Source organism: Misgurnus anguillicaudatus, chromosome 11, assembly GCF_027580225.2.
Source record: "Misgurnus anguillicaudatus chromosome 11, ASM2758022v2, whole genome shotgun sequence".
NCBI lineage: Eukaryota > Metazoa > Chordata > Actinopteri > Cypriniformes > Cobitidae > Misgurnus > Misgurnus anguillicaudatus.
In genome coordinates this window covers 5,286,841-5,313,596 of record NC_073347.2, presented here as the reverse complement: position 1 = coordinate 5,313,596, position 26,756 = coordinate 5,286,841, and the positions used below count along the sequence as shown (strand labels likewise).

The window sequence follows — 26,756 nt, the reverse complement described above, 5'->3', positions numbered from 1 at the left end:
ATAATATTTATTTGCAAGCTGAAAGAAGGACCGATTAGTCCAATGCTGACCTAGAAAACAATTGAACCACCAAAGCATCATACATGTTACACATGAGACTTAAACCAAAAGAGCACAAACGAAATAATACCTGTAAAAATAATAAAGTAAAATACAAATAATGAATTGAAGCTTTTGACTCTTAAGTAAGAGACTTCAATTGCTGCCCTAGCCAGGATTTGAACCCTTGATCTCCAGGTTTCATGCCTGTCACTCATCTGGTTGAGCTACAGGGGAGACCTACATACAGACAGCTGCTTAAGCTAGATTGCTGTAGTGACAATGTGTATGTTCAAGTTTGGAGAGATTTTTCTCAAGAACAGAATACTTTTTTAAATCCCATGTAGGTAGTCAAACCTGTTCGAACATTTGTCTTTACATGACACAAATTTGTCAACCGTTTTAATTGCTGCCCTACGCTGGATTTGAACCCGCAACCTCTGGATTTCATGGCCATCACGCATTTGGTTGAGCTACTGGGAAGGCATAGACTACCCCATCAAATATACTCTGTAGAAGTTTAGTTGATTAAATGGTTTAAAAGTTATTCCTGTTGACAAATGTATTACTTTTGAACAAAGATAAAATTCAAAATTCTGTTTGGTCATTTCTATGTGGCTCGGTCCAAAGATTATCTGAGCCAAATTGTGTAACAATTCAACAAACACTGCAAAAGTAGTAGCAAAAAAACTGAATACTGTACTTTTCAAAATGGCCGCTACTGCATTTTTGAACTGGTGATGATGCTTGGCCACCAAATTGCAAGCCGTGCAGAACATGGAAAACAGACTGGTTGAGAATAATAGGTGAGAATAAACTCAAAACAAATATTAATAGAAAAACATAACACATGCATCAGAGAGGATTCGAACCCTTAACCTCTGAGTTTTGATGCATGCGATTTAGAAGACTGAGCTACACTGGCAGTGTAGCTAGCTGAGGTTTTCAGAGCTGCAAGCATTCAAATGGAGGAAGGAAGGTGCAGACATGACATTGCAGAGCAGAAATAACAAAATTACAATTTATATGAGAATCAGATAGTTTAAGTGAGAAGAGTTAAAGTTTAAGTCAAGAAAAACATGTTGTATAGGAATGCACAACATGTTATAATATAGTCATAATAATTTAATATGACAAAGAGACAATGTCACAGGGACAGTCAACTTTGGACAGGTATTTCTCGGGAATGGCAGAGAATATCAAAAATGTGTTTGGTCATTTCTGTGCAGATTGCTCCAAAGGTTATGTGAGCACAGCCTGGCATAAAATAGACTTAATTTGCAAAAGTAGTAGCAAAAAAACTACTTCACATATGCTATGAAATAAGATATGAACAGAATGTTGAAAACTGACAAATGAGATATCGTTGCAATCGACATAAACCAGTGAATAAAAATTCACAAAGAAAATGAATATCAGACAAAGTTTTCAGAAGTTATGGGCTGTTTTATATAGTTTATGAACCCTAGGTGGCGCTGTCTTCAGATTTCCCAGGTACCTTCAGGACATCATACCGATGCTTCCTACCGATTTTTGTGCCGATACATTATATAGAATAGTAGTTATCCCAATTTAAAACAAAATTCAAAATAGTGGACAGGCGGTTTGGTCATTTCCGGCATAATATATATCTACAGATTGGTCATGAGCCAAGGAATCCATAGACACCAATATCATAATTTTCTATCAAACATTTCAATAGTTATGGGCAAAAATAGCCATTTTTCATATCTCATGACCCATAGGTGGCGCTGTCCTCAAATTTGGCATGGTACCCCAGTTCATGGTCCTAATGAAGGGTACCAAGTTTCATTTCAATTGATCAAAGAATGACCGAGATAATGACTCAGAACGAATTTTGGGTCGACATCGATAAATGTACGCATTTATTACTTTTGAACAAAGATAAATATCAAAATTCTGTTTGGTCATTTCTATGTGGCTCAGTCCAAAGATAATCTGAGCCAAATTGTGTAACAATTCAACAAACACTGCAAAAGTAGTAGCAAAAAAACTGAATACTGTACTTTTCAAAATGGCCGCTACTGCATTTTTGAACTGGTGATGATGCTTGGCCACCAAATTGCAAGCCGTGCAGAACATGGAAAACAGACTGGTTGAGAATAATAGGTGAGAATAAACTCAAAACAAATATTAATAGAAAAACATAACAAATGCATCAGACGGGATTCGAACCCTTAACCTCTGAGTTTTGATGCATGCGATTTAGTAGACTGAGCTACACTGGCAGTGTAGCTAGCCAAGCTTTTTTCAGAGCTGCAAGCATTCAAATGGAGGAAGGAAGGTGCAGACATGACATTGCAGAGCAGAAATAACAAAATTACAATTTATATGAGAATCAGATAGTTTAAGTGAGAAGAGTTAAAGTTTAAGTCAAGAAAAACATGTTGTATAGGAATGCACAACATGTTATAATATTATAGTCATAATAATTTAATATGACAAAGAGACAATGTCACAGGGACAGTCAACTTTGGACAGGTATTTCTCGGGAATGGCAGAGAATATAAAAAATGTGTTTGGTCATTTCTGTGCGGATTGCTCCAAAGTTTATGTGAGCAGAGCCTGGCATAAAATAGACTTAATTTGCAAAAGTAGTAGCGAAAAAACTACTTCACATATGCTATGAAATAAGATATGAACAGAATGTTGAAAACTGACAAATGAGATATCGTTGCAATCGACTTAAACCAGTGAATAAAAATTCACAAAGAAAATGAATATCAGACAAAGTTTTCAGAAGTTATGGGCTGTTTTATATAGTTTATGAACCCTAGGTGGCGCTGTCTTCAGATTTCCCAAGTACCTTCAGGACATCATACCGATGCTTCCTACCGATTTTTGTGCCGATACATTATATAGAATAATAGTTATCCCAATTTAAAGCAAAATTCAAAATAGTGGACAGGCGGTTTGGTCATTTCCGGCATAATATATATCGACAGATTGGTTATGAGCCAAGGAATCCATAGACACTAAGATCATAATTTTCTATCAAACATTTCAATAGTTATGGGCAAAAATATCAATTTTTCATATCTCATGACCCATAGGTGGCGCTGTCCTCAAATTTGGCATGGTACCACAGTTCATGGTCCTAATGAAGGGTACCAAGTTTCATTTCAATTGATCAAAGAATGACCGAGATAATGACTCAGAACGAATTTTGGGTCGACATCGATAAATGTACGCAATTATTACTTTTGAACAAAGATAAAAATCAAAATTCTGTTCGGTCATTTCTCTGCGGCTCGGTCCAAAGATTCTCTGTGCCAAATTGCGTAACAATGCAATGAACGCTGCAAAAGTAGTAGCGAAAAAACGAAATACTGTACTTTTCAAAATGGCCGCTACTGTAATGGGTGGAGTCTTAATGTAAGGTGGTCATTGTAATGAGCGTGAGAAGAGGATTCAGATGTAGTAGGTAGAGTTTTTGTTGATCAAATGATTCTACAGTTATAACCATTTGAATATTGAATTTTTGAAGGGTTGGTGGCGCTATAGAGTTAATGCTAGAGACCCCATAGTTGGTCACATGACTATTTAGGACCACCACTACAAGTGTGTCAAATTTGTTTCATTTTCCTATGTACGGTTCATAGGGCTGCCATAGACTCCCATTGGGGAAGAAGAAATATAATAATAATAATAATAATAATAATAAGAAAACCATCAAACGCAATAGTGGCCTGCCGCCCTGCGGGCTTGGCCCCTAATTATTTGCCATGTACCGCTATTGCTGCAATGACTGTCAGTCAAGCAAATAGAAAACAACAGATGATTATAACATACAGTATAAGATAAAGTATGAATGCATATTGTGGATTAAATAAGAATGGAAGAATTTACGAGAGGCCAGAACTGTTATCACATGCAATAAAATGGCTTTACTTTTATGATATTACGATTTATATTTTACATTTAGTATTTAATAAATAATTGTTAAATGTAGTACAGAGTCTTTAGTCTATCGCACAAAGAAGCAACCCCCCCACCCTCGGTGTGGGGGCAAACCCTACCACCTTAACTAACACATTTTTGCGAGAAACCCTGAACCTTCTCGGTCATAAAAACACCTGCTTGGCCTGAAACAGATCAAGCCTCAGTCAAGTAAGAAAAAGTTACTTAAAAGTAACATAAGTATTACTTTCCATGAAAAGTAACCAAGCAATGCAATTCATTACTTTTTTTGGGGAGTAACTTAATATTGTAATGCATTACTTTTAAAAGTAACTTTCCCCAACACTGCTATGTAATAACAAGGTGATAGGCCAAGCCCATGCAAAACACTGACAACAACATTAAATCACATGCTATAATCGAACTATAACTGCAAATGTTCTAGTGCAGGAGTGTTTAATTAGGGTTGGAACTAAACTCTGCAGGACAATGGCCCTCCAGGACCAGGGTTCCCCACCCCTGTTCTAGTGTCTTCCAAATTAATAATATTAATATTAATGATCATAATCACAATCAAAATAATGATAATGATAATATCAATAATAACATCAATACATATAATAATAATAATAATAATAATAATAATTATTATTATTATTATTATACTACATCTTATTTATGTGCACTTTCAAAGCACTTAAGAACACCTTAATCACAACAGCAGTATGATGTATGTGCTGCGGGAGTGTTGGAAAGGAAGGAGCAGTAGAGATAAATGCTTTTGACCCCATTGTGGTAAGATGAATAATGGGTATAATAAGGGATGAAGAGGATCTGGATGTACGAGCATGAGCATTGATATGAAGCAGATCAGAGAAGCAGATCAGAGATATACAGTATGATGGAGCAAGATTGTGAACAGCTTTAAAGTAAGATATACAAGTAGTGTCACCGTTTGTAAAAAAAAATGTCTTTGTTTACCTTTTGATCTTTTGCTTAAAATATTAACAACAAAAAAATCTGCTCTTATTGAAAACAAACTATTGCTAACCCAACACTTATTAAATGTTAAATATATGTGTGCCACAATTATTGGCATCCTTTACGTGAATACTTTGTGCTGCCTCCCTTAGCTAAGAGGAACTGTAGCTCAGAGTCTATTCCTATATTGACACTTAAACACTTAAGTTAGTGCACATTAGGGTTGTAACGGTATAAGATTTCCACATGATAATCGTCTCAGAAACGATCATGGTTTTGCGGTTTGGCGATATCAAACACATTATTATTATTATTATTTTATTATTATTATCATTAGCTACAATGACCCTTAAATTAATAAAAACAGATAGGGGTTTTGGGTTGAAGATATGGTTTATTACATTAAACGTTTTTGGGGAAAACTACACTTTCGAAAAAAGTCAACTTTTTATTCTTAACCATTTATGATTCTTTTGATTTTATTATTTTAAATAAAAGTATAAAATACTTTTTAAATTCTTACATAGCTGCTCTGGATATATTAATTTGTTCACATTGAGGGTGAGAGGTGCACAAACACGCAGGAGAGAGTGAGCGAGTGGAGTCCGGTTCTTCAAAGCAACTGTAAACTTCCCTCACCACAACGTAAGGCCCGCCTCTCCCCTCATTCGATTGGACAATGGAAAGACGCGAATGACGTCGGACGCTTCTCTGTTCTCTATTACTCGTGAGGTGTAACCGGGAGATAGCGATGTGGGCGGGACATTGAGCAAGTCTGCAGAGTGGTGAATACAGAGAGGCTGCGCGGCAGCTATATCAGAGCCAGCCAAAGTAGTGCATTTTAAAATAAATTAACTTTAATCAAACCACGGATCCTTGATAAGTTTTGTGATCCGTCTCGCCACTAGTGTAGTGGCACTGATCACTTTGAGGGGGGGGGGGATAAATGTATCCCCACCGGGGATAAAAATAATTAAGCAGAGGCAGGGATACATTGACCAGAAAGGGGGAAATCCCACACATCCCCCCCGGCAAATCGCACCCTGGTCGTCTCAATACCCCCTAAACTCTCTGCCTTGGCTAAGATGGCTGCTCCCAAACTCGCTAAACTCTTTGCCCTGGCCACCAGGGCCAAGATGGCCACTCTTTGTGCTCTCTCTGTGCCCAGGTTTCTGTCGACACCGCCACTACCCTGATTTCCAGTTCCTTCATGGTTCCTGTTGCCAACGGCACCACCATGGTCTCCAGTTCCAACCTGGTTCCAGTCTCCGCCAGCTCTGCCCTGGCTTCCTGGTCTGACGGCTCCACCCTTCCATTCTGCTTTGCCGGCTTCACTCTGGCTTCTTGTTCCACCCTGGTCTCCAGGCCCTCTGCCACTTTACGACATGCCCTTCCGTCCCTCCCTCGCTTTGCCTCTGCTCCACCACCCACCAGGACCTTTGCTTTTGTTTAGAAATGTCTGGAAGCTACTCCTTACGGGAATTAATAAGATTGCATACATATTTCTAACAAACAAAATCACTCACAAATCAGGAATTAGCAGCACAGTAATTAATAGGGGTGGCACGGTTCATGGAAAAAATCCGAACCGTTCGGTTCGCTTGTCTCGGTTCGGAGCGCGTGTGTGCCGTACGGTTCAACGGTTCATGACATGCGCAATGTAGCCTCGTGCCCTGTATGTGACCTCAGATAGCGTGTTCCCCTTTCGCGAATAGCGCGAAAGAAGAGGTGACTGGTGTGGAGGGTGAGTGCTGCCGGTCATGTTACGTGTAGAAATGGCAAGAGGGAGAGAAATGGAAGTCTGCCCGGAGTTGGAGGATGCCCCAGCGTCGTATAAGTTTGGTGTGTGGAAACATTTTTTATTTCATGTTACCTATGATGATATAGATATATATAACTGCAGGCTTTGGGTTGAATGTGTTCCGAACAGCCACAGGAGACAGCCTTCTCTCCGACCATTTAATCTGAGGTAATGAACACTGTTTTACGTCTTTTCGTATTCAGCGCTATTTTTAGCCTTTCATTGATAAAACGAAAGCGGCTGATTTCCGCGTAGTTTCATTTTGCTACCGCGTGAAAGTTGCGCTATCTTATTTCATAAACTGCCCCTTAAAGTAATCAGGAGAGAAATGGTCAAAAGTGGACAAAAGAGACGTATTTAAATATTACAGGTGTAAACGTTATGTTTCTCTCTCGTTCACATATTCTCTCTGCAGTATTTAAGCAGCCTCTCAGTGATAAATCTTAAAGCTACACTGAAGTTGGCGTTTTGATAAATGCAAGTTATCTTTGTGTGCTAAAAATGCACACAAAGTTCATGTAGATGGCAATACACATTCTCTTTTTTGCCAAATAAATGAAAAGCATGTTGAAATCATCAATGTCTGCCCTCTTGCTGTATCAAAATCTCGCCTGGCTTTCCTCAGGGATGGTCCCAATAATGTGCTTAAAGTCAAATTCAGTTTGTGCATGATTACATGATATAACTTTTTTAATACTGTATCCTAAATTATGGATAATTAATACATTAATAAGATTATACATTTCTGGAGTGTTAAAAATTAAAAGAAAAAATAACAACAAGAACCGTACTGAACCGAGAACCGTGACCATAGAACCGTGATACGAACCGAACCGAGGGTTTTGTGAACCGTGCCACCCCTAGTAATTACCGACACCGTAGTGGTGGAGCATGCTGATGTTAATGGCTGTAATACTTGGGGAATGTAACTACATGCAAATTATTATTAGGCTGGGCCAGAGTCGTATAGTAACAGAGTTACGAAACGCTTTGATCTCGCTGCCGCGCGGTCAGGTGATTCATGTAACGTTCTACAGTTCCAAACCAAGCAGGGCTGTCAATCTGTTTGCATAGGTTTTCAGCTATTTTAGGTAAATATTAGCTTGTAATGGGAATTGATCACTATACTTACTATGTTTATAAAGCAATAAACCCCAAGAAGCAGTGGGCCACCAGTGCATCCTACAACAGCCAAGGGGCGTTGTTAGGCACGACGCGAAGCAGAGTGCCCAAACCCCCCTAGCTGTTATAAAATGCACTGGTAACCCAACGCTTCGAGGGGTTTATTGCGTTTATAAAACGGTTACTTCATATGCATAAAGTTAGCGGGATTTTATAAAATAAAACACAAATAAGTTGTAATTATATTAGTATAAATATTACTCTTCCGCCAAACAAAGTAGTTCCTCAGAATCAAGTGTGACTGAAACAGAGCGCAGTTCACAAACAACACAGACGCAGCAAAGATACAATGAAAATATGATTAAAGACGGTGGTGTTTATTTTATAAATCACCATTCATCTAATTTATACATTAACATTTATATTGTGCTGTTGAAGTGATGATCAAATATGCTTGTAAGCATATGCTGAACTCTTTCCCCGTCAGCGTTTTTTTTAAGTTGCCACCCGGTTTTAGTTTAATGCCTTACAGAAAAATTATCGTCTTTAAATAAACATAAATATAAAATGAAAGAACAGACCATCCGCTTTCAAACAACAACAACAACAAAAAGTTTCATCCTACCTTAATTTGTTCTCTTATCAGTTATCACCATTTTCAGCTAAAAGCGGAGATAATTCCATTTTTGTGAAGAACTTTAGTAAGAAATCATCAGATTTAGACATGAACAGTACTACACGGTGTTTTCAGTGAATGCGTCAGTGTTTAAGTTGGGAAAGATCGCCACCCAGTGGATAATAGCGGGCGTATGAACTTCAGTTATAAACTCCTCAGACAACGTTTTCTCTTTATTGACGAGATGACTCAACAGTATTTATTGACATTTATTTGGATATCGCCATTAATTGTGCAATTGTAGACAAATTAAAAATATGATTAAAGACTGTGGTGTTTATTTTCATAAATCAGTACGCAGCAACAGTGGCGCAGTGATACTTATGTAATGTGGTCTGAACCGTGAGGTTACCGGTGTATTTTATCACGGCTTAGAACGCGTTTCAACCAATCAGAATGAAGAACCAGAACTGCCCGTTTTATAATAATGTTTTTTTACTAGGGAGTGATGGAAATACAGTAAATCAGTTAATAAAGATAAACAGTTAATTGTGACCCAAATATAACTGTGGTTATCTATACCAACTACAGCAACACAGTTTATCTTTTATTTTTGTAGCAAAATATGGCTATATTAAATGGGTATCAATCTGCTAAAAACATAATTCCTACACTTTTACTATATTAAAATCACAAAACGCCAACGCGGTTATTTGTAACAGTGAAGCATAACAGAAACACACCAAATTCATATTTAATTGTATTTATAGTACACATTAAATGTTAATATAATAATACATGATTTTCGAGGATACATCACTCGTATTACTTACCAAACACAATGAAACGCATAGCAGCATTGTGAAGCATTGTGACTTTCTTATAAGGCATATAGCTTGTCGCTGTTGCCCCCTAGTGTTACTCGTAATATATAAATAAGATAAGTATAAAGTAGATGGCCACCAGTAATAACATATTAAACCATTAAATCTATATTATTCACACATTATACACAACTCATTAAAATATAACAATTTTACTAGTTATTATTAACGATAATCATTACCTAAGGCAGAGTTCATAAAATATCACTGTTGACTATATTAATGAAATGTCTAAAAATGTAAAGAGAAACGGTAATTTCATCGATTTACCAGCAGGTGCCATTGAAATGAATGGGCTTCAGTGCTGCGTTTGGAACTATGCGTCACTACCGGTCACTACATGAAACGCTGTTACTTTCGCATTCCATTCTTACAACGAACGTCTATGTGAGTGTCGTACCTCTATTATTATACGACTCTGGGCTGGGCTACTTAACTTTTTCATGAGTGCACATTTTTATCATGGTTAAGGTCTACCAAATTGGGATCGGACGATGTCTACCGTAAAAGATGAAATCTGGAAAACATTAAATTTAACGTTTTAATCATATGACATCTGGTCCGCATGGTCCTTAGTGGTCAGCTGCTTCAGAGTGTGCCAAAAGTGAAATTGCTGATGAGATGAAGATGAAAATATTTATTGTAAATTGAGTTACGTTACATTTTTAATAATATTATTGTTTCTATGCACAATTTAAAAATGGGAAATAAGAATAACATGCACAACATGTCGAACCTTGAAGCAGATGAGCTTCAGCAGCAGAAGACCACACAGGGTGCCACTTCTGTTAGCTAAGAACAGGAAATTGAGGCTACAAATCACACAGGCTTACCAAAATTGGACAACAGAAGACGTTGCCTGGTCTGAAAAGTCTGGATTTAAGCGATGACATTCAGAGGGTAGAGTTTAGAATTTGGCATAAACAAGCTGAAAGCATGGATCCATCCTGCCTTGCATCAATGGGTTCAGGCTGGTGGTGTAATGGTGTGGGGGATATTTTCTTGGCACAATTTAGGGTGATCCTTTTATGACTATACCCACCTTCTGATGGCTACTTGCAGCAGGATAATGTCACAAAGCACAAATCATCACAAACTGGTTTCTTGAACATGACAATCAGTTCACTGTACTCCAATGGTCTCCACAGTCACCAGATTTCAATCCAATAAAGCATCTTTAGGGTGTGGTGGAATGGGAGATTTGTAGCACGGATGTGGAGCTGAAAAATCTGCAGCAACTGCAAATGCTATCATGTCAATATGGAACAAAATCTCTGAGGAATGTTCCAACACCTTGTTAAACCTATGCTACAAAGAATTAAAATCAGTTCTGAATGCAAAAAGGGTTCAACCCGATACTAGCAAGGTTTACCTAAAAAAGTGGGGTCAGTGCATTTTCAATTCTTGGTGCAAACTAGCAATCAATCAGCAGTCACTTCCACTGAACAGCTCAAATCTTGACTTATAACCACAATTCTGTCTGACAAAATCACTGTAGACCTGACTGTAGACTGAATTACTTTATATCTCACATAGCGCACAACCTCTGTTGAAGGACAAACTATGTGCATATTTACAGACAAACTGAGGAATAAAACAATTCTCATTCATTCACAAGTCATCTGGTTGGGCAGTCCTATCAAAATCCTTTCGCTGAGGGGAGACTAACATTTAAACAAACCGTTGCTAAAGATGTTGGTGTAGGATTTTGTGGGAAGTCACCAAAGTGGAAACTGGAAACACTGGCTTATGCACGTGCCCCTGTGTATTTGTGTGTGTGTGTCTGTGTGAAGCGGGAGCTGAATAAAAATGAAAACATTTTTTGTTGCTCATTAAGTCAGCTAATTTGACCTTAATGACTGGCTGGAGTCTTATTGTAACACTTCAATAATCCCATCAGCCTCTGGCGACAGCCTACACACAGTATTTATGCTTTTTATAGCAGATGTGTTGTGATCTCTGTAACTCACTTGAATGGATGTCCTTCATCAGATTTCAGAATGGCCTGCAGGATTCCCTTATAAATCCTAATTGACACTGTAACTGAGAGCAGAGCCAAAGTCATATAAGTTATAACAGTGATGATGCTGCAGGTGGAGATGGAGAGGAGGAGGAGGAGACTGGATCCAAACACCACAGCGCTTGACCTCAGGTTACGCCAGTACAGGAGATCCAGCACTGAAATACAACAAATAAAAATACACTTCAGAGACCTGGACACAAATATAAAACAATTCAGTCTACATCTCATTACAGCTGCTCTTAAACATAGGCCTTGTGATTTTGTTAGACAGTGTTGCAGTTATAAGTCATATATACCCAAAGGGTAAGCTTCTAATATTAGATGTAACAGGTGAAATATTTACATATTTTACGGTAGAGGTGTGGGTTTGGATAAGTATGCATGGGTGTACAGCAGGTCCAATAGCCAAGACAATTTCATCTGGATTCAGTACACTGACAACTTCATTTTTTTAACAGTCACACGTTTGTTTGTGTTTCTAACTGTAAATGTCTGAAGGCAGTTAATGGTTTCTAATTAGAGGATGATTTACAGCGTTACCTTACATTACCCCATGGGGGTGTTCAATTTTCTTAAATTTGGCAGAGCAGTCATTGGGTGTTCATTTTCAAATAATTCAAAGGACCGGAGTCTATTATTCCTTACGTAATACATTAAAAGAAGTAAGCAAGACCAAAGTTCAGGGGAAAAGAGTTTATTGAAGAGAGTCGTGTAGCATGGCCGCCTTCTAGATCTTCAAGATTCTTTATTATCACTATACATTTACAGTAAATTTAAGAGTTTTTACCTGCATAGAGAATTTGGAGGCAGCCGCCTCCATCAAATTTTGTGCCACCTCCAGCTCTCAACAGGTGTCTTTGTCACGTGTCTTTACGAAAAACACATACTGTTGTTGCACTCTGTGAATTGTAATTGCAGTTGCGGCCTTAAACCACTCTGATGGCGCTGTTTCGCTAGCAGCACAGTGAAGCACTGACTAAACTTTACAAGAGCTGCAACTTAAAGAGTAACTAAACCCTTAACCAACTTTTTTTAGTTAATGATCTGTAAGAATGATGGTTTATTAGTGCTGTTCATTGATTTTAGTAAGTTTTTTGACATTTGGATATAAAATGTTTCAATAATAATTAGGGCCGGGACTTTAACGCGTTAATTAAGATTAATTAATTACACAAAAATAACGCGTTAAACATTTTTAACGCATTTTAATCGCACTTATTTTTGCACCGCGGAACATTTCTCATGAGTTTCGGCGGACCGATTATACTGGAGCACTAACTAGCGTTCATGACTTCACAACAAACCACAGTGAACATGAACCAAGAGGCTGATGAGATCGCTTTGGTTGGCCTCGTGGATGGGAATTTTTTTTTATAAAAAACGAACGGATGTAAGCGTCGATAAAAGCATGGTTGTGTGTAAGCTATGCAACAAGGAATTCACATATCACCGCAGCACATCGAGCATCTCAATGCAAAACATACAGCAGCTAGCGTGGACATTAGCCCGACTCCAGGCACAACGACTTATTCGGACGGGATTAGTTTTACATAGGGATGTGGGGTAAAGCAAGTTTTTATCAGAGCTTCTCGGTGATTTTAGTCCAGTCCGAATGCTCCATGTCAGTAATCATTACGGACAATGTCAGTAAAGATTACTGCGTCTTTTACCTTCTGTAAAAAGGTCCGGAGAAATTACCTCAGGTAATACAAATCCAGTGCGAATAGACCAGCTGTAAACATACACGTAAATCGCGTCATTTCCTTTTAATTTGCGGGTTTCTTTTAAATATAAAAGCGCTTAAAGAAGCATTTACTTGCGTTCTAGACGGAGAAACAAGTCAGTTACACGCCACAAACTTTAAAAAAAAAAGTCAAATTTACTTCTCAGAGGCATGGAACTGTTTATTAAACTGACGTTCTCCCCAAACTGAAATTAAACACAGTGTTTCGCGTTTTCCTTGTCTGTGTCATGTTGTTTGCACATCTGATATCTGGAAGCAAGGTAACGTGCACGTGAAGACGAGAGGTGACGCGCTGCGCCAACGAGTTACCCCTCCCACTTCTGAATGTTTTACAGAGATTTCTAATCCCGTCCGAATTGACCATTAATATTACCGACGTCCTGTGGTAAAATTACATTACGCCATCTACCCCTGTAAAACTAATCCTGTCCGAATAGGGCTCAATAAACAATATTTTGTTGCTTAAGCTTATGTATTCAGTCATTATTCATGGTACACTCTAAGGGCTCAGTCACACCAAAAGCGTTTATGGCAGTTGCAGGCGCCTTTTTTGAATGATATTCTATGGGCAGGGCGCGTTTGCGCGCTGTTTATGCGCGCCGAGCGCCTTGTGGTTTTCTGCCGCGCACGCGTTTTTGAAGGAGCGCTGAGAGCAGAGGAGCGCCTGACGTCATTCGCGTCTTCCATTGTCCAATCGAATGAGGGGAGAGGCGGGCCTTACGTTGTGGCGAGGGAAGTTTACAGTTGCTTTGAAGAACCGGACTCCACTCGCTCACTCTCTCCTGCGTGTTTGTGCTCCTCTTATCCTCAAACAAGGTCAGAGCAAGCGCCCTCTTTTTAAAGTTTCTGCTAATATGACAGTTAACAGCAAAAGAGCGCTCACGCTTCAATATTTGATTGACAAGACAGCTGACTCGGTGGTTGCTTAGCAATATGAAAAGCCGCGCTGCACTGCTCTTTTTTAAAAAAGGCAGTGCGTCGCGCCTTGCGTTTGCAAGCGTTTAAAGCGCTTTTGGTGTGACTGAGCCCTAAGAACGAATGTGTTAAAAACAACACATTAGTGTTGATTCTGGGATAACACACTAACTGCGTCGTCCTGGAATCCACCCATCTCTGTGTTATTATTGAAACAACACATTTTGCGTTACTTTTAACACAACATGTGTTATACTTGAACCCAAATAAAGACAAAATGACTCATAATGTGTTAAAATTACACATAATGTGTTAAAAGCTTACAGCACAATGATGTGTATAAAATTAACACATCCTTTCTAAGAGTGTATAATAAAATCCATGTAAAAAATTACTTCTTAATGTTCTCAAATCAAATATTTATATGCGATTAAAATGCGATTAATTTAGATTAATTAATTACAAAGCCTCTAATTAATTAGATTAATTTTTTTAATCGAGTCCCGGCCCTAATAATAATACTACAATATATGGTGTAAAAACTGGTCTGAGTGCTGCCCTCTTCAGGTTGTACGGTGGCTACTGCAGTTGAAGTTTCCTATTGGATGTTGGGTCTAAAAAATAACTTGTGACGTAAGCAGGTTCAAGCTCACCACGCCCTTGTTACATCTCACCACATGCTTGGTACGAGCTTAGTTCGTCCCCTCTATCTCTATTGGGATCTGCCCACTTTTCTTGCATTTTTAGAGCTCGCATGTGCTTTTTTCTCTCTCGGGAGCAAATCATTGATGCTCGTATGGTCACGGCTAGCACCTTACGACCTCACAATAATTTTTAAACATGTCAAAAAAGTTTGGGAGCTGTCTGTATAAATTCATAGTGTTGGTGCGGGTGAACAGCGATGCACTTGAAGTTGACCAATCAGAAAATGACAAAACACAGAAGACAAATCTAGCACTGCTACCTCAAATCTGGACAACAACTCTATAGCTGGCTATGTTTCGTGCACACACACACATACTCCGGTGACCTGACATCATGACAAATATGATCGGTCCTTTCAATGACAACCTCTTGATCAGCTTCTTTACCTGAAAAACCTACCATACGTGGTTTTTTTGATGTCCAGTCACAGCTGTGTGTGTGCGTGGGTGTGTGGAAACAGGAGAGAACGTAATTGTTTTATACTGCTTTTCTGATTATACATACTTACTGTGAGAAAGGGCTACCACAATGCATAGCCTAAAACTGGAGGGCTACTTTTCAAAACTTTTTTTACTTGTTAATTTGTTTCATCATTGTTTAAAATGTAAACATACAAAAAAAAAATACATAATAAAAATTCAAATTCTTAGACTCTGTGTGGACACCACTGGTTTTTATTAGGGGTGACCCCGAATAGTCGAAGATTCGATGCATCGATAGGTGAAGCCTGATTGACTACCAATCTCACAGTCGAATAGTCGCAGATGTGTTATGAAATGAGGATCATTCAATTTTGGCCGTATATGGGTGCACACATTATCTGATTTCACATATAACAGCTTTCTCCCAATATATTAATATACAGCATATTTTTATAATGCTGAAAATAATATGTGATGTAGCAGTTTTCAATAAATATTTTTAAAATGTGTTAAATCCAACTAACAACCCCTGTGTTGGGGCTACACGTCCATAAGAGGTTTCTGTGTTAATAAACCATTGCATCTTTGTTTCTACATTTAAAAGACAAAGCTGGCAATTCTGGCAATACTTTCGTTTTGTAGTAATTTCTTTATTTTATTTATAAATCACTCTGGGTTATCTGATTGATCTATTTGGCTTGTGTTTTGTTTCCGTGCACTTGAGGCATTTTGCACATTTGTTTTGCACTTTGTTACTTCTGACCTTATTTTATTAAAAAAATGTATTTATTATAAACGTAAATTATGATATAATTTAAGTCTGTATATTTTGGATTGTTTTTCGTTCTATCGATGTTGCGCTATTGCATGCTGGCCATGTTTGCGCATGCAATTTAGCCAAACGTGCTAGGTGCTCTGCATCTCATATTTAGAAGTTCAAACTAAACATTAAACAACGGATGTTTTTCGACGGGTATAAGTTTTAAAATGTATTTAAAACAGAGTGGTTATCTTGTCAAAAGTTAAACTACAAAACAGGTAAGCCGTTTTTTAGATTTCAGTGATGTTACACGGAAATATCTGCACCGAAACTATATTTATGCCTGACACGACAGTCTTTCTTGTGATTTAATATTATGGTCGGTGTTCACTTTCAAATGATAGAAAAGAGATTACTGAAATAAATAATATCATCAGGTCTTTCTGTATCTAAAGTGAATACTGAGATGATCAATGTCAAAGCAAGCAAGCAGGTATTTCTGTGCTAAATAATAATGCGTAGTGTCTATAAAACCATTAATTTCAGTGTTTTTCTTGTTATAAATTAACATTTAAGGAATTGTATATAAAGCTTAGTTTTTATCATTTACAGTAACAATCATAAATTATATGTCATGTGTCATTTTTTTTTGTCATTACAGCTTTGACGCGCTTAATCTCCAAATTAAATAAAAATACTAAATTGTAGCTGGGGTTTCCAAGGCACGATCACCTTTGTTATTTTTTTAGGTTTAGTTATCAAAATGTTTTTTGTGTGATGTTCTGTAGATCGTGGCTTTAAAATGTTATGAGGAATAATTAAACAAATGTTGCCTTACATTTTACCTTAAAAATATATAAATGCATCATCTGTTTTGTCTTCGTTCATCACTTGAAAGACAGTGTTTGGTCACTTTATCAGAAAGTTGTTTATGTGTGCTGCTTGTGAAAGAAAATAAAAATTATCAATTTGTACCTGGTCTGGCCCCCTCCCAACCCATGCACACACACATAGATGATTCGACTATCGGTCGACTATGGAAAGATTCGACAATTCTGATTCGAATATGTAAATCCTTAGTCGAGGACACCCCTAGTTTTTATACTTCAGGATGTACAAAGAATTTTGTAAAACAACGCGAATCAAGGAAGGAATTATTTCTCTATTTAAGACAGAAAGTGTTGGGCAATATGCCCTATTTTGAGACCGTCCTATTGTCAGCCTGTAAGATCGACGATATACGATAGTATCGGGGGCGGGGCAGTAAATTGGGCATTTATTTATTTGTTCATTTTTATTCATTTATGACAAGTCACTTGATTGTTGGACAAAAAAGAATCAAGGGCAACACTGTCATGACTCGCTGGTTTTACACCCCTGCGCTCCTAACAACCTCTTCAAGTGCAAGGAATTACAAGCTAATGTGCTAGGAATAATCCAAGTCATGCGCATTAAATCCAGAAGGAATCCGTGCCCGTTAAAAGCTCTCTCGCGATCAAGTCAACAAACCCTCTCATGTGAGGAAAAGCATGCAATGCGCATATTAATGTGAAACTATAATGATCATCGCCAACTATCATCATGAAAGCTTGCTATTGGCGATATGTCTGACGATCGTCGATGCACGTTACCATCATCTATCGGCACAACCCTAAAGACAGCCAGTCTGGCAGGGTGGACATTTCGATAGCCTTTTGTGAACTGCAGCTGTGAGTTTTGTTTAAGGAATACAGTAAACGCCGACAATTTTAGGACTAAATTTGGAGGTAAAATTAAAAAAAGGATTAATTAAGGAATGTCTTTCTCTTGTCTTTATATAATGTGATCGACCAAAATGCATCCTAATATTAGATGTTAATGTTGTGAAGACACCGCTAGACTTCTTCCGCCTAAACTGACTGAAGTGTTGGCTAGTGTCACTACAGTGAGTGACCCATGTCGCCAGTAGCAAACAATGGAGCGCTGTCTGATGGACAAACAACTACTTACATCATTTACAAGCATTTTACTTTGTTCTGTAAAAAAACTATCATATGGTCGGAATATTTGCACCATATACGCAGATACAGATATATCTGCGACAGACTCATTTTGGCCAAAAAGCTAAATCAGTCGGCAACAAAGATAACAATATAGGAGGAGCTCACATCTATTCTTGACTCTTAATTGGCTGCCTTTCTTTTATTATTCAGTCCAAGTTATAAGTTTTAAAAATATTTTGATAAGAAAGAAATCATATGTTGGCACTACAGGTCTGCATGGGACCGTTTCTTTCGTTCCGCAAGGTTCTCTCACTCACATTATTAGCAAATGTCAAAGGCACACGCTGGATTCCTCATGCTGAGCGTGCATTACATGCACATCTTAAATCGGTAAACAGAATGAGCAGGACAGACACCGTATGCTTCAATCCTACAACACATGAGCAGCTTGTCTGAATCTTCTCGGCCTCTACTGAAATGAAAGGCAGAGCTAACAAAGTAGTATATTTCAAATTGGGCTGCTCAATCCTTTTTTTAACATTTTTCATGAAAATCCTTTTTTACAATTTCTAAAAATATAATTTTTTTCAGATCAAGCGTGAAATGGAGCGTGCAGATTCCTGCACCTTTTGCAACTTTATGACGGATTTATTTGTAAAAATAGGGAGCCTAAGCCGTATCCTACAGGGAAATGACTTGATCTTACCCAAGGCCTCTGCTGAGCTACAGAGAACAGTGTCTGAATTGAAAGGAATGAAGTTGAGGCCTAATCCAGGAGGGATGTTAGAAACTTTTCTAAGCATCCACGTGTGAGGGAGGAACTGTTACTTTTCAGGTGTAATACAATAGCAAATAAGAGATTTACAAACTAAATTAATCTTAATACAATGGCAAATGTATTTTGCTATTGGTGTTAACATTTTTCAGAGTGCGAATTCCCTTGACTGGTCATGCTTTCAGTAGTTTTCATGGCAAGCAACGGTTGACATTGCAGTAGAAGAAATGAAATCATGCTTCAGTTGTTTGCTGAATCAGTCAGGGAAAGGTGTAGTTGAATGTTTCAAGATATTCAACCATGATGCATGGCCAGAGTGTCAAGCAGCATTACTGGACTATGTCAGGGCAGAGGTTCAGTCTCTTCTCCAACAATTTGAAAAGCTTTTTAGAAAGTGAGGGCAGATAAGTTATTAGGTGTTGTGTTTTATTAATCTACCAAAAACAAATCTAAATTTCAGCAATTTTCTGATATCTAAATGTTCTCATACCATATTTTCTCCCATAATCTTTCTCTCTGCAGCTTTACTGACAAAGTGGTGGATATCAGAGTGACTTGGTCCATCAGGAATGGCAGCAGCTGAAGCCCCTAATCAGGACCACCTTTGCAAAGTCATACCTAGTGCACTTCTCACCAAGCAGCCATATTGCTCAGACTTTAAGGTATGTGGGCTATATTTAAAATTCTTCACAATTTACAAAATTCTATCTACTTTTCTGAATAAATTAAGTTTTACATTTTTACATTAACTTCAGAACTTTCTGCACTTGGCTGAGGCCCTGTTTACATTAGAGCATTTGCGTTTTGATAAGAATCTTCATCCACACTATACACGACAATAAACGTATGAAACATGACCAATCACGTAACTGGGCATGCGCATAAGTGTAAAAGAACTTATTACTCTAATAATAGCTTACTTTTACGCATTTATGCAGCCTAAGGGTGTGCAATATTGACAAAAATTCATACCTGGATCCTTTGCCGGCAACTACAACAGACACTATTTTTGAACCTATTTAAATGTGTTTGGGAAAGTCTTATATTGTTCTAGCTCCCCCCTACAACATATTAATATGATTAATAGGTTAATGATGATGTTATAAACCAAACAGAAAGGTCTTGATTTAAAAAGGAAGCATTCAAGTTAACAGTACTAAACAGTAGCGAACTTGAAGAAAAAATTAATTTCAGCAAATGCAAACTTCAATCAAACATAATAAGAGGTGAAGTATAGCTTTAGCCTACAGAAATGCTTATTGCTTTAATGTAGGGAGTTACTCTTCAGCCAATTCACGCTGTTATATTTATAATAGTTCATTGTTCCCAGTTCATATTTATGATTTGAAAATTTTCGTACGAACTCACTGTATTCTTCAGAAAAAACAAATAACTTATCTTCCCTTACCTGTCGCTGTTCAGTGCGTGTGTGTGTGTTCCCTCACACGCGTTCTCCGACAAAAAAGTGTGACAAAAAAGGGTGGCGCGCACGTCCTCCCAAAGCAACACAGAAATAGCAAAAAGCGCAATCAACTAAACGAGCATTAAATATTAATATGACATTGATTTATTTGTTTTTATTAATTTACATTCACAAAACGTATTAACAAAACATCGATTAAAATTAAGAGACAAATGATATGAAACCAAATTCATTTTAAAGTAGCAAACAAAACTTAAACTCGAAAATAATGTCTGACCCATTACAATTCTCCCTTCTTATTGGCCTTTACAACTCCATATATGGCGTTTGAAATTACAGTCTCTTTCATAATAAGCTAACTACATTTAAACAAAACATAAACAACATAACAACAATATTCAAACCCAACAATACTCAAACACAAATATAAAACAGACATTATCTATAAGGATACATGTTAAAACAATCTGATATAGCGTTTATAATAGCTAGTTGGTACATGTTTACTATTTTTGGCAAAACCTCCATTGCAAACCTCCATTTACCTGAATAATGCAATGTTCATTTACACTGCAGCGCAACCCCGGAGTTCTCAAACTAAAACAGGGTCTTCAGCATTTATGAACGACTCAGTTTATGAGGGGCGAAAACGGTGGCGTAGTGCAAAATGAAAGGCATAAACGTGCCAAAAGTAATGCATTTTAAAAGGTAAACGCATTAATATAAACTAAAAAAAGTATTATTCTCAAAGGAGTTTCATAGTATAGGTTTGCTTGCTAGTTTATAAATGTAATGTTTTATTAAAAGCTTTTATTTAGTCATGTCTGCACCCACAGATCTATTCTATTTTTATGTGTAGTGTTGAGGTGTAAGAGGTGTCATTTCTGGATGCTTTAATTATATGCAAATTAAAGAAAAACTTGTCTAAAATATTTTTTGTAATAAATAGTTTTTTAATGCTCTGTACGGGAACTTAATGTAAGTGATGAACTTCATTACTTAATGATAATGATGAAGTTCTATACTACAACAGTTTGGCCTGTGCTACAAAACTTTCAACCTCTGTAGCCTTGTGCAAAAAAAGTTAGTGTACAGCCCTGGTTTAGGTATTGAAGGTACAACGTCTCCCCTGTGACAGACTCTTCACAGTTTGGTTTAGGGATAACTAGGATAAGTCACTGGTCAGCGCATATTTTTGGAGGTCGGTGCACTGAATCTTTTACATGAACTAGAGTCCCGCCCCTGACCAGTGGGCTAAACACTACAAATCGATACCCACCGAACGTCATCAAAAAACGATTGAGTAAGGTAGTAAGAGGAGACTGGGATGAGACTGCGTCAGCCATCTCCCTAATGCCTGTCTGGGCTTCATACTACTTAGCTTACTTGACACCCTCCTCCTCAGAAACCTTAGGAGGGCCGAGCAGGTGATAACATTAGGCAATAGTTTTTTTAATCTTTACTCTGTGTTTGGTCCCAGTTAAAGTTCAGTGAGTGAGTAGTAGCGACTTGTAACTGATACATGCTTCAATTGGTAGCCAGTGGAGAGAGATAAAGAGCGGCATTAAATGAGCCCTTTTGGGCTCCAGGAAGATATGCCAAGCAGCTGTGTTCTGAACTAATTGAAGAGGTTTAATAGACCACACAGGAAGGTCAGCAAGAAGAGCATTGCAGTAGTCCAGCCCGGAGATTACAAGGGCCTGATTCAGAAGTTGTGCAGCATGCTCTGTAAGATATGGCCATATCTTTCTCATTGTATAGGGCAAAACGACATGATAGCCCTGTCTTTGCAATGTTATAAGAGAAAGTCATCACTACACAAAGGTTTCTTGCAGTTTTGGAAGGAGAAATGGTTGTGTTGCCAAGTTGAATGTATAGGTTGTGCTGTAGCGTCGGTTGTGCTGCAAAAACAAGCAACACTGTCTTAGCGAGGTTCCGAAATCTATGATTGGTTGAACATTTTTTGGTCCTACGCCTTTCACAGATGACATAAATTTCTACAAAGACATTTAAACAACTTAACACAGTGATTGCTATCAGGATGTGAGGAGACTTTTAACCAGCATAACTAAAAATGTTTCAGGATCAAATCTGTTACCTTACCTTTAATAGTTTTTTTCACGGAGCGTAAAAGATTAAGCCTGAGGTCCGACCCGACCCAACTAATTTGCTTATATTTATGACACGAACCTGGGTCCTGTCGGGTTTGTCGGGCTGGCCTGACCCGTTGAGAACTCTAATTCACACTACGCCCTAAGGTCTTCCACGTGGACAAGTGGACACTTGTTGAAAGTGCACTTAGCAGAATAAGTGCGCAAGGGCCCGAAGCTGTGAAGAGCAGAACAGAGACAGTTTTGCACACGTCACTATCTACGTCACTTCTTGGTTAGCTGTTCAAAACATCACGACACTACAAGGATTCTGGGTAATAGCCTATAGCAAAGTGCGGTCTGATGAGCACTTGCGAAAGGCGTGCATTAAGTGCGCTTATGATCACCCCTGGACAATAACATTATAGGATCGGGACACCCTACGGTCTTGCACCCCTAAAGCCCGGAATACACTGCGCGATTATTGGCTGTCCCATACGAAAGATTGCCATTGTAAAACAATCGTCGCGATTTCTGTGATCGTGGTCCTATGTCGTACAAAGAAAGAGGTTCAAAGACGGCCGTTTTCCAGGTCTTGCGTCCAAAGATATCATTGTGTCATCATCGTACAGTCTACATGCTTGTTGTACCTGAGTTTAAACGATCCATGTTGCAGTGCGATAAGGTAATAATCTTATAGGAGGGCAAAAATCCTGCAGTGTATTCCAGGCTTTAGCGAGAACACGGATAGAGGGGCACAAGGGTGAAAGTGCGGATATTGGGACAGGGCTAGTGTAAGCTCGACTGCAACCACTTCTTGCTGCTCAATCTGGTCCAAGCTCCTTAATCCTTTATTTATTCTTCAATAAATAATCATATATTTTCATCTCAAGATATTTCACTTGCTTCCACTGATCAGTACTGTATCTAGCAGTTACATGTCAATCTGCAACACAGTTATGAGAACGATCCAATCAACAAAAGTGGGAGGGTTTGGGGCACAGCACGGTGGATCTGAAACTAGCCAATTAAAGCTCAGCCTCAAGTCACATGCTTTTAACACATTTACTGACCTATTTTTTTAAATAAATGATAACATGACTAACAGTGAAATGATTCATACAACTAAATGATTTGATTTTGTATTAATTTGCACTATATATTTAACTTTTTAGTAACATGTTAAAGTAGCTTTCTTTTCTGGCCAACTTTGACCAGCCGCCACTGCTCTTAACACTGGAACCCATCGTAATGTTAAGTTTGTGTTTTCATTTGGCATTGTTTGCTGCGTGATGACACACAGCACTCTCACATGCAATCACATTGCTTAGTTGATCTGTTCTTTGTGCAGCTCAGACATTCATGTAACCCTGTTCAGAAGGTTTTTATGAGGGCAGATAAGGGTGAGTGGGTGCCAATTGACGTCTCTCCTTTTGAATCGTGCTTTGCTGCGATTTGCGATCACATTGCCTGTTCCACGCCTGAGCCCCAATGAACCGTGCTTGAGCCCACGTCTGCAAGCTGGCCAGGGCGCGATTAACCAGAGCAATCACACTAGTCAAACAAAGCAGGCTTTTGGGGGTCAAACGCGCCCAGGCGCAGTTTGGTTTGGATAGTTTGAGTGTGCCCTTAGAAACGTAGAGGCAAAAATAGGTATTTCCGTTTAGAGTAACATGTAAGTGTTATCTGACTGTCTCAACTTCTGATCATCTCAATAATACTCTAAATGTACATTTATAACTATGATTATAAAAAGCTATTGTTTGAGAACCAAATGAATGACTGTAATACTAGTTTTAAACCAGAATAAACAAACATCCATCCAAATTCTTTAAGTGTTAAAAGTAATAATCAATTAGATTCGCATTATATACACCAAGATTTTATCTTTTGGAACCAGATAAAACTACCTTAATTAGATAATGCTAAAACGTCATCAAGCGACGGAAAAAAACGTGCAAGAATCCTTCACCATGCTGTTTGGTTTCCGCCATTTGGGCCAAATGGATGGTTTCCCCCCTACAACACCAGAGTTTCGTCTGCTGCTAAAATTTTATCCTGGGAATGCAGACCTCCAGTTGGCATGATTTTATGATACTTTGTCTACAAAGGAATTTTAAACATGTTTGCATGCACCTTCAGATTAAAAGATCTTTAAGATATTGCGAAACATTTCAGTCTAAACTTCAGGGCCCGTATTCATGTAAAATTTTTGCCCAAAGAATTGCTTCTCGTGACAAATTCTAAGAAAATTGTTAGAAATGTGGGTGTTTCCCCTTATAATTAAAGAAAAGATTCTAGTAATGAAAAAAGTAATTCAGAAAGCATCTTAAACCTTAAAAGAGCCTACTCTGCTCTTATTGGTCAACTGACAGTGTCTCCGCACAGACCACAGATCAGTGGCACAGACCAACAATAGTGCAACATGTATTGACCTAGTGCTAACATGATTTACTGACAAGACATTATCGACAGCAATACACATCATCATTGATCCAAGCATTAAAATCGACGATAGACATTTTACACTCAAATCTTAAATCTAAATAAATTCTAAAGATAATGTGATGAAAACGCTATAAGAAACACAAAGTGAACAGTCTTCAACAGAACACCAGACATCTTCTCTAATTATTTTCTATTCTATTATTAATAGATTTCCAGATCATTTCATCACTCCAGTCTGTTAATTCAATGGTTTGTTGCAACCATAAACACCTACATTTTTCTTCAAATGGTAATCGTCGTGAAAGCGGAGTTCCTGTCAAGCGTCAACACACTAGAAAAACATAAACCCGGGCAAGTTTAAAATGGATCAAAGAGTCTACACAACTTCGTTAACGGATTTGCCAAATATTACATTTGCTGATGTGACATGACTAATGGAGGAAAACTTTTTCCATGAAGAATTTGTCATAAATTTCTATGTAAGTAGAGAGCGAGTCTAACTGTTACTGAACTGTTAACTAAAACGACAGATTATTAGCGTGTCCACTTACACATAATGTATGTATAGTACAGTTGTGTTCAAAATTATTCAACCCCAACTGAAATTGATTGTTTTGGCCGGTTTGACATTGATTTTGATCATTCAGTCATCCTGCTTACAATTACATCAAAGAGGCATGTGTAGGTCAGACAAATATAACATAACATTAATAATGAAATAACCACAAATGTCTTTTCTGTGCTCAAATCATTATCAGTTTTATTCAACCCCCAAGTGACATTCAATCTTAGTACTTAGTACAACATCCTTTTACAGTTAAAACAGCTTTTAAACGTGAAGCATAGCTTGACACAAGTGTCTTGCAGCGATCTACGGGTATCTTCGCCCATTCATCATGGGCAAAAGCCTCCAGTTCAGTCACATTCTTAGGCTTGCGCACTGCAACTGCTTTCTTTAAGTCCCACCAGAGGTTCTCAATCGGATTTAAGTCTGGTGACTGCGATGGCCACTTCAAAATGTTCCAGCCTTTTTTCTGCAACCATGCTCTAGTGGATTTGGAGGTATGCTTGGGATCATTGTCCTGTTGAAAGGTCCAACGTCTCCCAAGCCTCAGGTTTGTGACGGACTGCAACACATTGTCATCCAATATCTTCTGGTACTGAAGAGAATTCATGGTACCTTGCACACGCTGAAGTTTCCCTGTACCTGCAGAAGCAAAACAGCCCTAAAGCATGATTGACCCCCCACCATGCTTCACAGTAGGCAAGGTGTTCTTTTCTTCATAGGCCTTGTTTTTCCTCCTCCAAACATAGTGTTGATCCATGGGCCCAAACAGTTCTAATTTTGTTTCATCAGTCCACAGAACACTATCTTAAAACTTCTGTGGTTTGTCCACATGACTTTTGGCATACTGCAGTCGACTCTTCTTATTCTTTGGAGACAGCAAGGGGGTGCGCCTGGGAGTTCTGGCATGGAGGCCTTCAGTACGCAGGGTGCGCCGTATTGTCTGAGCAGAAACTTCAGTACCCACATCTGACAAATCTTTTCTCAGTTCCTCAGCAGTCACACGGGGACTTTTTGCCACTCTACGCTTCAGATAGCGCACAGCAGTCGCAGTTAGCATCTTTTTTCTGCCACGACCAGGAAGTGTTTCAACAGTGCCCTTTGCCTTGAATTTGCGAATGATGCTTCCTATGGTGTCTCTTGGTATGTTTAACATCTTTGCAATCTTCTTATAGCCATTGCCCTTCCTGTGAAGATTAATCACCTCTTCTCTTGTCTTCCTGGACCATTCTTTTGACTTCACCATGTTTGTAACCACACCAGTAAATGTTTAGAAGGAGTTGAGTATCACAGTCATTTTAAAGCTGCCTAATTGGTGCTTATTAGGCTTTATTGCTGTTCCCTGACATCCACAGGTGTTTTCAATACCTGATTGAAAACACTTCAATGAACCTCTGTTCTTCAGAGTGGTAGTTCTTTAAGGGGTTGAATAATTGTGTCAATGAAGAATTCACAAAAGAAACATTTACTACTATATTACAAAACCAATTGATGTCATTTTAGTTGCATATGGTTCTTTAAGAAGTCATTGTAGGATTTC

General features: G+C 38.2%; 1 protein-coding gene across 2 annotated transcripts in view; it reads right to left on the bottom strand.

Annotated features, from left to right (window-relative positions):
- Positions 1–26,756, bottom strand: part of rtn4b (reticulon 4b) — a 57,097-nt gene that overhangs the window by 6,191 nt on the left and 24,150 nt on the right. For both annotated transcript variants that reach the window (XM_073872909.1, XM_055170647.2), the window contains one exon: positions 11,335–11,542. In XM_073872909.1, coding sequence (XP_073729010.1) covers positions 11,335–11,542 — 208 coding nt within the window. The remainder of the gene's footprint in view (positions 1–11,334; positions 11,543–26,756) is intronic.